The following is a 14,823-nucleotide window of genomic DNA, read 5'->3' as shown; positions in this document are numbered from 1 at the left end:
TTTCTTCTTGTCTGGCCTACGTAACTCTTGCCCCCCGCACTCATAATAGTACAAACAACTCAATATTAGTTCAAAAACAGTTCACTATATTAATCGTTGATGTTTTTAAATTGCGTCCCAGATAGATATAGTCAATTAGGAGACAGCTTTAAAAAAATACATTTAATGTAAAATGTTTGGGTTGTATCAAAGAGAACAATTTGTTATACAAGAATTCTTAAGTTTAGAAGAGAAATAGATCTTAAAGCCATGAAAACCAATGATAAGTAAATAATTATACTAACTTGCAGATGTGTCCTTACAAAAGATTTCTTCCCTGTGTAATCAAAGTTATTTCTCATTAAGAAGTACAGCAGTTGTGAAGCTTCAGTACGAATTGAGCTCAGTTTGGAATTGCAGCATTTCAAAATTTCATAACACAAGGCAGCACACATATCAGCTCTTCCTTCATAAAATGCAGAAGGAAACTGACAAAAGAATGAATCAGAGAAAAATTATCTGGCGAGGCTAACCTCAGTAAAATCAACAAATATTCAGAGAAAATAATTCAAATATCCCATGGATAGTGCAGTAAAACAAATTATAGATTTATAAGGAAAAATATAATGCTAGTCACACTTCCATAATCAATTTCAGTGAATAAAAGGAATGCAGAAAAATTAATAAATACATTTTATTACAGTATGATGTGTAATAAAATGGTATTTGGAAAAAGTATTTCAAATTGATTGGATATTAACAGTTACACAGAATAAAAATAGCAGCAGAGACAAATAATAAAACAAATGTACTGCATTCATTCTTGGGGAAAAAAAGTATGTAACATGAATTGCAAAAACTCTGTAGTGCCAGTTTTTTCCCCTTTGAATCCAATTTCAATTTGTTTACATTACTTGTATAACTAGATACAAATCACATGGTAAATAGAAAAAAGAAATAATTGAAAATTGACATTTTTATTTTAGAATAATAATTAAAATAATAATTTTAGAATAATAATTTTTACCTTAAAAATTAGTGACCTTAAAGCAATGAAGACACTTTTTAATGCCGTTTCAGACTGGTTTTTTTGAAGGAAGCAGAGGTACACATCAAAAACCTTTTTCATCAGTGGATTATGTCCATGATCAGTCAGTAGTTGGTTCTTAAAATTGATATTGACAATTTACAGTTATCTTTATATATTTATGCTCTATTAACAATTAATATAAATTGTGCAAAAATGTTAGCTTCAGCTATGTTTCAACAATGTTATTCAAAAAACTTTCAGATTACAGTACTACTGAAGTGAATGAAAAACTAAACTGTTAATACTCCAGTACCTTTAGTAATGTTAATCTGTAGCCAAATTGATGGCTCCAACATTTATAACATGATAGTATGCACGTTTCTGCGGTCTCAAATACTTAGTGACTCAGGTAAGAAGGTGGGCACAAAAACATGACAAACCAAAACTGGTAAGGCCTGGACTGCAGTGTTTATCAGTTCCATAAGACTCTTAAAAGACAGCTATGTTGAAAGATTAACTAGACAGTGAGCTTTCTGTAATGGTTTTGGAGAAAGAAAAGGTGAGGGAGGAAAAAAAGGACTCTGGAATGGTGCTGATCAATAAGAAGTTTTGCTCACTGTACTCTGTTTATTGTGGCTCTCAGAGTGTGTAAAAATTAAAAACATGCATCATTTAAACTGATCTGTTACTATCTATTTTCTGTTTTTGAATTTAAAGCATTTAGACTCCTATAGTCCATTAGGCAAAATTCATACTGACTTTACTAGAGACAAACTGCAGGACTGTATGACAACGGGGTGAGGTCAAAGCCTATTGTTGATACTAGTAAATAATACTATTATACTTTTTAACAATAAAGGTTATTAGCTATTGTATGGCATGATTATGAATGACCTTCTATGTACATTTTAATACACTTGTTGTTAGTAGTACAGCTCAACACAAGAACCCTTTTTTAGTAATTTTCTAAAGAACAAATATTTAAAATGCCAAAAATAAAATAATCTATCAAAACTCTGTTAAGGACAAACCTTGAATGTTGCTGTGAATAAAGATAACGTATCCAGAGTGGTAAGGCAAACTTCAGTGGCAATGTTTGCTTCAAGTAAGGACTGGTGAAGAACATCTGCATCTGAATGGCTATAGCCTGTAGAAATGTCAAATGAAGTGTTGCTTTACAATTATGATATATAATTAAACAAAATATTTTAAAACTAATGCTGACAAATCATGTAGCCGAAGATTACAGATTTTTTGTATTAGACAAAGTTTAAGAAAAATACGTACTTCAAAATATTTTACATTAAACAGTTGAGTAATAGTTTATATATAGTTTTCTACACATTTTTCCAATCAATCACACATCTGTACAATATTTGGTATTTTAATAATTTCATTAAGATGAAGCATAAAGGTAATGTGTTAAAACAGCAGCATTTATATTTAAAATGGATTTAAATAACTGGAAAATGTTAATAAAATGCACATGGGTAGATAGAGGTGAGAATAATATCAGTAATTTAGAATAAAATTAAGGACATTAAAATTCTCAAACCCAAGCATAATAAACCCTGAAAATTCAGAGTTAAGGTTAAATGTAAAGGGAATACAAACATGTCAAAGCATCAAAATGCACAGCAAGTCACCCAAGTCATCCTTTCTCTCCCTGTAGTAACATCATGCAATAACTACATCTTTATGATTATGGATATGATTTTGTCAGAATAAAATTATAAATAAATGTGGAAAAAATTCATGATATGATCAAGATAAACTTGTAGAACCTGGTACCATAGTTCACTTTGTTTTAGAGCTCTTTGAAATGGGACTAGATTATCATGAACTAAACAGTTTGTGTGGAGCAACTGGGCCAACCAAATGACAAAATGTCACAGTAACTGTGATAAGTTTATCATAAGGATAAGATTATATGTTTTTGTCTCCAACTGATTTTTAAAAGGCACATTAGATTCCAATCATATCCACCGGTGTCACTGTAAGGAAGATTTATGGTTGTTTGCATCTCCTACCTATTCTAATTTTCAGGGTCAGGTTCACATGGTTGAACCTGGTTGTGTTAGGCCAATATGGAGCAGCACAAAGCAGCCAGACCCTATTGACCTGTTAAATTAGATTTACAGACACTCTGCAACATCAAAGCAGTGAAGAGTATGCATTTGTTTGTATTTCCCACCAGCCCTCAAAATTTATTATGGATTCAGAGAAAGTGCAGTAATTTCAAGAAAGATATGTTACATTCTTCATATATAACAATGACATTGATTTTCAATTTTATTTGCAAAACGCAACTGAACCCCAACTTTAGGGTGACACAGTAACCAGATATGTAAAATAGGATTAAATGCAAAGAGGGTAATTATGAATTACACTGATCTATCAGATCCAGAGGTTTCACGCTATCTACACAGTATTACATTGTGAACCATAGAGGGGATTCACTACTCTAAGTCAATAATTCCTATCAGGTCTGAGAAAGTCACTACACCTAACAGTTGCCATGTAAATGTTTTTCTATAAAGAATGTCATGTGAGGTATCAAATGAAAGCTGGTGACATACTGGTCAATAATACCTCTGTGAAATATATGCATTAATGCTATAGGAGGAATTATGGACATTTATTGATAATACACTTTGAAGTCTGTAACCAAACACAAGGAAAAACAGGTTTCTTCAAGACAAGAGGAAAGATCGCTATCTTCTCAACTCTAATGTAAACCAAGCATTGTGAAAACCAAAAGAACAATAGGAGCTGCATTTGCATGTAAATGAACAGGAAAAGCCAAGTTGACTGGGGGATGTGAAATCAGTAGAGCAGGGGTAGCCAACCCATTTAACAAAGAGAGCCGAAATGGCAGCAGAAAAAATGCAAAGAGCCACACCAGAAGCATTGTCAAGTCAAAAAAAAAAAAAAAAAGTCCCCCAGAACTGTCAAGCAAAAAAACCAACCCCCCCCTCCCAAAAAGGAGGCTGCTCCTTTAAGGAGCAAGCAAGCTTAGGCTTTTTGGCCATATCGGGCTTCCGACAATGGCTGCTATCTTGGGCGCCATTTTGAATTGCTGACCTGGTAAGCACAGGGGGGCCGGGGACCATTGGGGGAGGGTGGAAAAGCGCATGCAGGAGCGGCTTCTCAAGCCACATTTTTTTTTGGGGGGGGGGGAGCCGCATGGGGATCACGAGCCACGGGTTGGCCACGACTGCAGTAGAGGAAGACACCAGAGACTAAAATTACAGAAATAAATCTTGTCGCGGCATCAAAACCATGAATTTTGGGAAAATATAAAGAGAAGCAAAAAGATATTTTGTTGAGAAACACACTTGACAAGGGGTAATATGAATCTTCATTTTGATTGAAAACCAGGAAGCTCTGCAGACTTGCATTTTGTCCAGCATGGATATCAAAACCTGATTCTTCTGCAATCTATCTTGTAATGAGTAGACCTTGATAACTGCAGTGTTTATTTCCACTCACAGGTGATTTATGTTTGTTAACAAAACCAGAGGGCTCTCCTGGTGTTACTGCAAAGCCATGAGCTCAAAAGTGATCCAGAGTGTGGTTTCTGTAAACGCAATTCTGCAGCTTGTGAGAAGTGTCTCTGGTATACCGAAATAGCCACGCAGTGTAAACATACCCTATGTCTTTCACTGGTGGAGCTACTGCTGTATCAACTTTAGTCTCCCAAAATTTATGAAGTTTCTTTATATGAAGTTTTTAATTTAGTATTTATATCCTCATTAGGCTCCTATGATGCCCTCATAGCAGGCATCAACAGGAAAACATGTATCATAATAATGTTTTAAATGAAATGTTTTAATATTAAGAAGTTCCTTGCAGGCCACAGACTGGCATTCCATCTTGGAAAAACTTTAAAGGTTTTTTGTTTTTGTTTGTAAATGTGTGTTGTCTCAACCCCTAGATGTTTACAAAGGAGAGGTAGTATGCTATTTATCCTGGTCTGGGAACTACGTATCAGAGGAAGAGTACTGGTACACATACTTCAACTGTGAAAACAGCTTGTTCCTTACAGCTCAAAATGTTGCTTTTGCTTGCTCTCCCAGACTGGGTATTAAGTAAGTACTGGAAGAGCAACCTAGAGTCACACATGGGAGCTTTCTGAACATGTGAATGGGCTTTGCACATACTCCTTTGTAGTCCCTCTCTCCATGAAGCTGCACCTTTATGGAATCTTTTGGTGCCTCTGTTCTGGTCACAGACTGCCTGAAACGCTCAAGGCTTTAATGTGGAACCAGCCTGTAAAACAATGGAGTGGAGAAAGAGACAGAGCCCTTTCCCATCTTTTTAGGGTTGCCAGGTGTCTGGTTTTGAACAGGACAGTCCAATATTTGAGCTTTCTGTTCGGGAAACAAATTGAGAAAATATAAATGTCCGGTATTTTCTAAATAAGATGTAATTAGATTGAGATGGAATGTCAAGTATGTCTGGTATTTTTGTTGAAACTATCTGGTATCCCAACATCTTTCAGATTCTAAGGCCTTTTTCCGGGAAGAATAAATGTTTATGGCTGATGCTTACTATTATTTGTTATATGCAATCCAGTTAAGCCAAGTCGCAACATCTTTATAATTGATGTTCAAGACATGAAGGCCTCCACAATGTTGAATTATTTTCCAGTCCTCAGTATGTCATGGTTTATGATGGCCTACACTGACATAGTGGATTGTTTCTAAAAACACTACTGAAATTCCACTGCAGCACAAATTTCATTTCCAGTTTGAAACTAGTTCAGAAGGCTCCATTGCTTTCCTAGTAAATTACACCCAGACTGATGCTGCGGGGGGTCTGAAACAAGATAATTCGTTGTAATGTTCGCTGGGGACCACTAGGCTCACCACCTGTTCTCTACCATAAATCCCTCACTTGGTAAACGTATCCACAACAGGCTATGTAATGGCAGATGACATTTGGGATGGATTTAAAAAGTTTTTAATTAACAGAAGATGTGACATAACACACAATTTCATCATGAGCTTTACTATGCTTCCTTTCTGTGAACACTTGGCAGAGCAGTATTGTAGAAAACCAGTAACTATGGTAGAAAGTAGATTGAACTGTATGGCTAATCATCAGAAAGCACAATTCCAATTCTGTGATAGGAGATTTCATGGGAGAGGAAGCAGATAAGGCGGTTTCACCGACATCCTGTGGAGGAATGAATACCAGGGCTGTCTCGCGCACGCTGGGGCCAGTAATATTACTTGTGTTGAGCCGGCGTTGATTTTCTCTAGTATTCTGGGTATGAGAACTATTGGAAGGAATGCATAAAGTAGCGATCCCTTCCAGTTGATTAACAGAACATCCCCCAGTGATCCCTTCCCGATTCCTGCCCTGGAGCAGAAAAATCAGCATTTCCTGTTGTATGGAGTGGCAACAGATCTGTAAGAGGTGTTCCCCATCTGCGGAAAATTTGAAGAAGGATGTCCGTATGTATTTCCCACTCGTGATCCAGCGGGACTTGGCGACAGAGAGTCTGCGATTGTATTGTTGGAGTCAGGTAAGTATGATGCTGTGATGGTGATGTTGTTTTGGATGCAGAAGTTCCACAGATAGACTGCTTCCGCACATAGGGAATATGATCTCACTCCTCCTTGCCGGCTGGTATAATACATTGCAGCAATGTTGTCTGTCAACACCCTGACCACAGTGCCCATGATACGGGTGCGAAAGTGTTCACATGCAAGAAAAATAGCTCTCAGCTCTAGGAGGTTTATGTGGAGAAGTCTTTCTGAGTCCGACCACCTGCCCTGCACTCCCCCTCTCCCCCGATCATGTGTGCACCCCAACCAATGAGGGAAGCGTCTGTGGTAATTTGGTAGGAGGGTTGTGGCTGATGGAATGGAAATCTCGCCATGAGGTTGTGAGGCTTCATCCACCATGTGAAGGACTTGTGGATGTAACTGGGGGCATCACTATCTTTTGGATGCTGTGCCTTGAAGGTATATGGACTCTAGCCAATGCTGGAGGCATTGAAAATGTAGCCGGGCACAGAGAACTACAAAAGTGGTAGTGGCCATATGGCCCATCAATTCTATGCAAGTGTGTACTGACGGAGCATCAACGAGCATGGTCACAAGGTCTTATATTGCGTGAAACCTTTCTACAGGTAAGTATGCTCTCATGGCAATGGAGTCAAGCGTGGCACCTATGAACTTTATGTTCTGAGTAGGATCCAAAGTGGACTTTTTCTCATTGATTATAAGGCCCAGGAAGTTGAAAGTTTGAACAGTCAACAAAACCATGTGTGCCGCCTCCTGCCGTGTCTTGCCCTTCACGAGGCAATCGTCCAGGTAAGGAAATATCATCACATTCATCCGATGGAGATGTGCCACCACAACCACCAGCGTTTTCAAAAAAACCCTTGGAAAGGCCGCCAGATGGAAGGGTAGGACGCGATATGGGAAGCGATTGCTTCCTATTGTGAAACGAAAGAACTTCCTGTGTGCTGGGTGTATGGCGATGTGGAAATAAGCATCTTGCAGATCGAGGGCTGCAAACTAATTCCCATTGTCGAATGATGGGATAATTGAATCTAGTGTCACCATCTTGAAACTCTGTTTCCGGAGGTAACGATTCAATCCCCGCAGATCTAGAATGGGTCTCCATCCTCCGGACTTCTTTTGAGCTAAGAAGTAGCAGGAGTAAAAACCCCTTACTCTGAACTGGTTCGGAACTCTATCGCCCCAATGGAGAGAAGATGGTGGGCTTCTTGTTGTAGGAGTTCAGTTGTGAGATGGGTCCCTGAAAAGGGACGGGGTTGGTGGGGTAGTAGGAGGAACGGAGGTGAGTGGAATTGCAAATCCGGATGTCACCAGCTCCAACACCTATCGGTCGGATGTTATTGTGGCCTACTATGGTAAAAGGGTCACAATCGATGGTGGAACAAGGGAAGAACGTGATGTTGGTTTGCGACAATGTGAGATGCCCGCATGCTCTCAACCGAGGAATCAAACCTGCTGCTTCAAAGATGATGGATTATTTGCTCGTACAGGCTGAGGCCATCTGTGCTGATGTCGCTGTCTCGGACACGTCTGCTCATATAGATGCTGCTGTTGCCTCTGATACTGGTGATCGTATCTCCTCTGGTACGGATAATACCGTTTACACCTGAATGGAGTGGTGTACATTGCCAAGTGCATAAGGTTGTATGGGAATCTTTCCCAGAGCAGAGGACTTCATCTGTTTTCTCTGTGAACAGCTTCTGTTTGTCAAAGGGAAGGCCCTCCACCTTGCCTTGCAGCTCTTTGGGGACTCCCGCTGTGGCTACCCAGGATGCTTTGCGCATGGAAATAGCTGTGGCCATAGCATGTGCTGCTGTGTCCACGATACCCTGCCCTCAATGTAGTGTAATCTTCGTGTACTACTGACTTTAAGATCAGCTTCTTGGAATCTGGAAGATATTGAGCCAGCTCAGTCAATTTGGAATAGTTATCAAAGCTGTGATTGGAAAGTAGGGCAGCATAATTCGCCATGCGCAGAAGTAGGGTGGCAGAGGATATATCCTGCCGAAGATATCGAATTTCTTTGCCTCTTTGTCCGCACCAATGGTTTTTAATTGTGGCGCCTTCGACCATTGTTGAGCGGAATCCACAACTGGGGAATTAGGTTGCAGGTGATTAAAGAGAAACTCGAAGCCTTTGGCTGAGACAAAATATCTTGTGTCGACCTGTTTGGTTGTCAAGGCTGGTGATTGCCATATTTCATCTGCAGCCTCCATGATTGCCTCCTTGATCGGAAGAGCAATTTTTGAATGTTGTTTTGGATGGAGATTCCACAGCAGGTGATGCTGCTTGGTTTGCACCTCTGCCCGCTGTACATCCTGAGACTCAGCAACTCGTTTTAATAGTTTCTGAAACTCTCTCAGGTTGTCTGGAGGGGACATATAGCCTCAGGGCAGACCGCTGCATCTGGAGCTACTAAGGTCTGTTCTGTCGGAGATATCTGCTCAGGCAGACCCTCGGCTTCACATATCTGCCCTTCTTCAGGATCGGACTGTTGTGGTTGTGCCTGAGGACTGATTGAAGATGGTGCGGACAGGTAGTCTTTCTGCTGTGTGTGTGAGATCACCCTGGGACGCGCTGATAGTCCGGGAAATGGCAGCAGCACATAGGTCAAGAATAGGAGCAGGACCTGTAGTAGCTGTGCGTTCCGTGGCATTGATTATAGTAATGGTCAGAGGTCAAGAATAGGAGCAGGACCTGTAGTAGCTGTGCGTTCCGTGGCACTGATTATAGTAATGGTCAGAATAGGTGGGGGAGGACCGCCTGGAAGATGTAATACTGCCATGATGCCTATAATAAACGCCTTGGTGAACGTGACAAACGAGACGAGCACTTTGTTGGTGATGGTGTGTATCTGCGACGAGGCGATATGTGATGTTGACACGGTCTAGGGCTGCGCCACCGTGGCGAATAAGACCCCCTAGTGCCGCAGTAGTGTGCGGCCCCCTGCATAGTGCCTACGAGGCGAAGGAGTCAGTGCCGGGGAGAAAGTTGGCGACGGGGAGAGAGCTGACAGGTGCATAGTCATTTTGCCAGCAGCCTTTCTTGGTGCTATAGCCACTCTGTTGTCCAGCTGGGGATGGTCTCCATTGTCATGCACTATCAGTACTGGAGAGTGCCCTACTTCCCTGCTGTGCTCTGCCATCTCCATGACTGCTGACCCCGCCCCCATGCTGATGCCTCTGGTGGTGGTCGCAGCGTGTCCGATGCCGCCAGCTGTGCTGTTGGTGCCGAGCCATCAGCCTGCGCAGCTCTGGGTGCTGGCGTCAGTGTGTGTTGCGCCCCCAGTGCCGCCAGCTGTGCTGGCGGTGCTGAGCTGTCTCCACGCATGGCTCTCTATGGTGGCACCGACGTCTGCTGCTCCGTTGCCGCCAGCTGTGCTGGTGGTGCAGAGCCGGCTCTGTGCTTGGCTCTCGGTGCCAGCACCTGCCGCAACTCTGCTGCTGTCAGCTGGCCTGTAAGGATTGAGCTGAACTTCCGTGCGACTTTTGGGGCCAGTGCTGAGGCCACCTTCTGTGCCTGCACGGCACTTGCTCTCGGTGCTGGGGTGGCTGATTTCTTTGCTGAGGCCGCGGCAGTCATTTTAAGGGCAGCAGGTGTGGATCCCGGCATGCCCGGCTCGTCCCCTCCGCTGACTCTTGTTGAGGGTGCAGCCGGTAGAGAGTGGGTGGGAGATGCCCTCACTCTCTTATCTGGGTATGGCCCAGAGGACGAAGCACTCCTCTTTTGTGCCCCTGTACTAACTGGAGCCAGCGGCAGAATGCTGCTTGAAGGCTGCAGAACCTCATCAAATAAAAACAGCTTGAGGTGCATTTCTCTTTCCTTCCGCGCCCTAGATGTCAATTTCAGACAGTGCTCACATTTGTGAGGGATGTGAGTTTCACCCAGGCAGCGGATACAAGCCGCATGCCTTTCCAATGCTGGCATAGCCTTCTGGCAACAGGAACACCGTTTGAAGCCTGAGGAACCAGGCATGTCAATTTCAGTTTCTTGCTTTTAACCAGATAACTAAACAGTAACTACTACCCCGCATGAAACTAACTATAACTCTTTTTCTCAACAGAAGCTGAGCTTCACTGAGGAGAACAGGGAAGCTACACCAGCAACCGAGGACGGCTGAAAGGAACTGATGGGAACCAGCCCACACGATCAAAGGTGCGAACGCCACGAGACGCTGACTGCACATGTGTGGTCCAGCCAACAACTGCTACTGAAAACCTCTGACCAGTGGCGCCAGGTCGAGCCTGACACCAAGAGTGGAGCACCCACGGGGACCACTCGAAGAAGAATCCCGATTCACAGTGTATGAAAGGGAAATCGTATAGCAGTTATGTTCCTCTCACCAGATTCTAGAATCCACGGTAGGAGTTACTGGGGAGAGAGGAAGAAATCAGCATCCCAGAAAGGGTCTTATATCTTTATGATCCTTTGTTGCCCTAGGACTTACCTCCTGGGTCAACTGGATGAAACCCTCCTTGTGTTCAGTGCCTTTCCCAGTTCTTTCTCTATCTTTAGATCTGGTTTTTTGTGGTGAAGTCATGGCTATTTGGGAAGAACTGGGGCCCCAACATGCTTAATCAACTCAGAGCTCTGGGTCCCATCAGAGAAAAGTTAGGCTGACTATGTACAGGAGGGGCATATATTGAAAAAACTGCTTCACATACAAAGTATTTTACTGGTGATTGTACGGTTCCTCTACCATGTTTGAAAAGCAGAAAGGAACATGGGGGGCGGGGGGGAACACTGTAGCAGAAGCTTCAGGTATCTATTACCACTGTGCTGCTCAGACCCTGGACCAGGAAGAGGTGAAAAGGATTGACAATCAATATAAACTGCCTGAAAAATAGCTAGAAGTAAGAAATCTAAAAGAAAAGGATAGTAGCAAAGCAATCTTTCACTTGACTACTGCAATGGTGGCAGAATATCCGGCCACAAGCACAAGAAGGGGCGATGCTAGCACAAGCCATGCTGCAGCTCTCTCCAGACACAAAAGACAAAAGGGAAATATTCCACATGTGTAAGATTCACAGTACACGCTGAGCTGTAGGAAGGACATACTGAAGAATTATCACCCATGTCTATACAATGTTTTCTTAGCATAAAAATAGATGTACATACTGTGAAGATGAAGTCTGGCATGAGGACTAACAAATATACAAAATGCCATGTGTCTGAGAATTCAAACACTGTCTTCCTAAAGTATGAGGATTGTTCAGTAATTGATTACGATGTGCCACTGTCTCCAATCTGGGCTAATATAAATAAGCTGATGCTGTGCAGAGTCCAGCAGAGCACCCATACATTCCGTCTTTAATGGGACAAGCTGAGATTTTTCCTGGTTTACGCTAAACCAGGGGTGGGCAATTATTTTTGGTGGAGGAGCCAATCCAAGATTTTGGTAAGTGGTCAAGGGTGGCACTTTTCTGTGGAGGGGATGTGGGGGTCTAGGATGGAGACTGGATATAGAAGGACACACAGGGTAAGTGACTGGGGTATAGGAGACTGTGTAGGGTCTGAGAGGGTGTTTGGGTGAAGGAGTGGATTGTGACCTGGGGCTCAAGAATGGGATGCAGGAGAGGATTCTGACCTTGGTGAGGATGTAGGAGGGGGCACAGAGTTTGGGAGGGAGTTGTGGCCTGGGGCACAGGAATGGGACGCAGAGGGTTTCGATGTTGACCTGAGGGAGAGAAAGAGGGGTGCCACCCAGAAGTAGGGGTGCCAGAAGTAGGGGTTACCTAAGCATCTCCTGGCCTGCAGCACCCCCAAGACAGACTAAGCTCCCTGCCTGCTACAGCCCCAGACCGCTTGAAAATACAAGCTGTTCCCTTCACATGGCTCTCAACTACAGGTGGGAGCAGAGACCTGTGCTGCCCCCAGCTTTCGGACCAATCTTTCAGCTCCAATTGGATGGCTGTTTCCAGCCAATTGGAGCTGAGAGATTGGCCGAGGTCAGTTTTTATTGGCCGGTTGTTTCTGGCCAATAGGTGGTGAGGATTGGGCTGGGCTGGGGAGATCACACAAAGCTCCCACCTCCCCTCCTCCACCCCACTATCTTCCCTGCAGAGCAGAGAAACATAGGCACTGTAATTTTAAATCAGGGCAACTATGTGCCTGAGGATCCTGGCAGGGTGGTCCGCGGGCCAGACCCGGTGGTTTGGAGGGCAGGCTTCGGCCTGTGGACCACATTTTGTGCAGCCCTGCTCTACGCCCTAGATTGGTGATTAACAGGAGTGTAATGAATGTTTTTTCAGATTTGATTAGAAGAATTCTGAGTCAGCCAATCATCATGGTCAGAAAAAATACAGTATTTTGCTTTCTTAAAAATGATGGAACAACTGCTAGTCATTTTGTAAACTTTCTGGGGGTTATTAACAGTCCAAATGAATTCTATACTGGAAATGCTGAGATCCCACAATATAACTCAGTTATTTCCTGGGGGGCGGGAAATGAACTGAAATAGATGTCTTGAAGGTTGAGAGCTATGAACCAATCTTGTGGATCTAGGAAAAGAATTATTGGGATTACAGTTACTGTACTGAATTTTAATTTTCAAATCTATGTTCTAGTTGAACTTCTTTCGTCTAGGACTCTGTGGTCCAACAACATCCATGGTCTGACAGGACACAGATGTTGCTAGACCAGAGAGTCCCAGCTGAAGAGGTTGAGAGCAACAGCCGGTCTGGTCAGCAGAAGCCTGCAGGACCAATGATGACCTGGGGGTAGAGAGCCCTGAGAGAGACTACCACCCTGCGGGGGCATGCGGCAGAAAGCCCCAAGAGTGGCTGTTGCCTTACACGGGGCCAGGGGACCCTGAGAGCAACTGCCACTCAGTGTGGGGCTTGGAAATTCCGGGAGCAGCTGCTAACCCATGTGGGGCTGGAGAACCCTTAGGAGCAGAGCCCCATAAGCAGGCTGGGGTCAGCAGAACCAAGCATGTGGGCCAGAGGAGGTCAGGCAGCCAGAAGGGGAGCCCCGGTAGAGCCAGGCGCCTGACCTCCCCTGGTCCAGCAAATTCTCTTGTTTGGGACCACTCCGGTATAGCACGTATAGCGGCCAGTGTTTGCCACAAGAGCTGTTCTGGTTCCAGAAGAGTTAGTTGGTACAGTCAATCTTCTGGTAGTACTGTGTAATATATCTAAAAGGTTGTGAGATTTTTCACTCATCACTTTCATCTCGCTCTCTAGTGTCTCTATTACTCTTCGGAGGCTTCTGAGATATTTGGCTGACATTTGGTGGTTATGACAAAGATTATGACAATGCAGCAGGAGTGATGAGACTGCCCTTCCTCAGAAGTGGGGATTCGCTGTTAATGGAAAAACTTAAGGTTGGTGTTATGCATTAGATGTATACGATTAGCTGGAGAAGGTGATTGTGTTTTAGGTATGTAAATGTAAACTGAGGTCAGCATGAAACCTAATATGGCAATGAATATGGACCAGATAAAACTGTATAGGAGACTGAGAAGGATGAGTGTGCGTCTCGGTGTTCCCTATGCTTATGATGAGCTTGAACCCCAGTATCTCTATCAGATGAAAAGTAGGCCAGAGAACATGATGGGGGAACTCTCTCTAATCTGATTTGAGGAAGATGAGGAAAAAGTAGTCCTCTCACATAGGGGGAGATGACTTAATTAAGATCGCTGTATTGGGATACCATTAAAAGCAACTAAATAGACGCACTAAAATTGACACCCTTCTCAAAATGCAATTTAGGAAAATCCCTAATGAAGTTTTTTTTGGTAGTATTTCACTAACAAAATTGGACTTTGAATGAAAAAGACCTTTAGAAAACTCATGTTAAGGCTGTGATTTTGTCAGGGAGGTCATGGATTCCCCCATGCCTTCTGCAGCAGCTGATGCAATTCACACAGGGGCTACTTGAGCAGCTTGGGCATCAAGCAAGGAATATATATTGATAATAACTTGTCAAGCTTTTAAATTTTTTTAAATCTCTTATTAATAAAGGTCTTCTAATGCACTGGAAATAACTGAAATGGTAGGGTAACACATTTATGTTACTGTCTTCAATACAGAACCAGCTGTTTCAATTTCTCACAGGGATTATATGAGTAAATACTGCAGGACTGGATCAACTGTTACCTTATATTAATGTCAATAAGCTATAGGTTTCGTATACATGCAAGAGCCGTATAGCTTTACTGTATGCAACTCTGGCAAGCCAATACATTGTGTGAATAGATACTGTATTCTGTTAGGTTTGCTGGCCAGTTTTTGGTGCTTGAAACTGTAGGAAATTAAAAAGTGACATACAAATATA

At 43.0% G+C, this 14,823-nt stretch overlaps 1 protein-coding gene across 10 annotated transcripts in view; it reads right to left on the bottom strand.

Moving 5' to 3' along the window:
• Positions 1-14,823, bottom strand: part of DOCK9 (dedicator of cytokinesis 9) — a 307,165-nt gene that overhangs the window by 52,314 nt on the left and 240,028 nt on the right. For all 10 annotated transcript variants that reach the window (XM_075918762.2, XM_075918765.2, XM_075918764.2 and 7 more), the window contains exons 39-41: positions 2,041-2,156; positions 1,007-1,144; positions 285-467 (exon numbers count right to left, since the gene is read on the bottom strand). In XM_075918762.2, the coding sequence (XP_075774877.2) occupies positions 285-467; positions 1,007-1,144; positions 2,041-2,156 (437 nt within the window). The remainder of the gene's footprint in view (positions 1-284; positions 468-1,006; positions 1,145-2,040; positions 2,157-14,823) is intronic.

The sequence above is a fragment of the Pelodiscus sinensis genome, chromosome 1 (genome assembly GCF_052426305.1).
Source record: "Pelodiscus sinensis isolate ZL-2025 chromosome 1, ASM5242630v1, whole genome shotgun sequence".
Classification (NCBI taxonomy): domain Eukaryota; kingdom Metazoa; phylum Chordata; order Testudines; family Trionychidae; genus Pelodiscus; species Pelodiscus sinensis.
The sequence above is the reverse complement of the archived record's forward strand: the minus strand, read 5'-3'. Positions and strand labels throughout refer to the sequence as shown.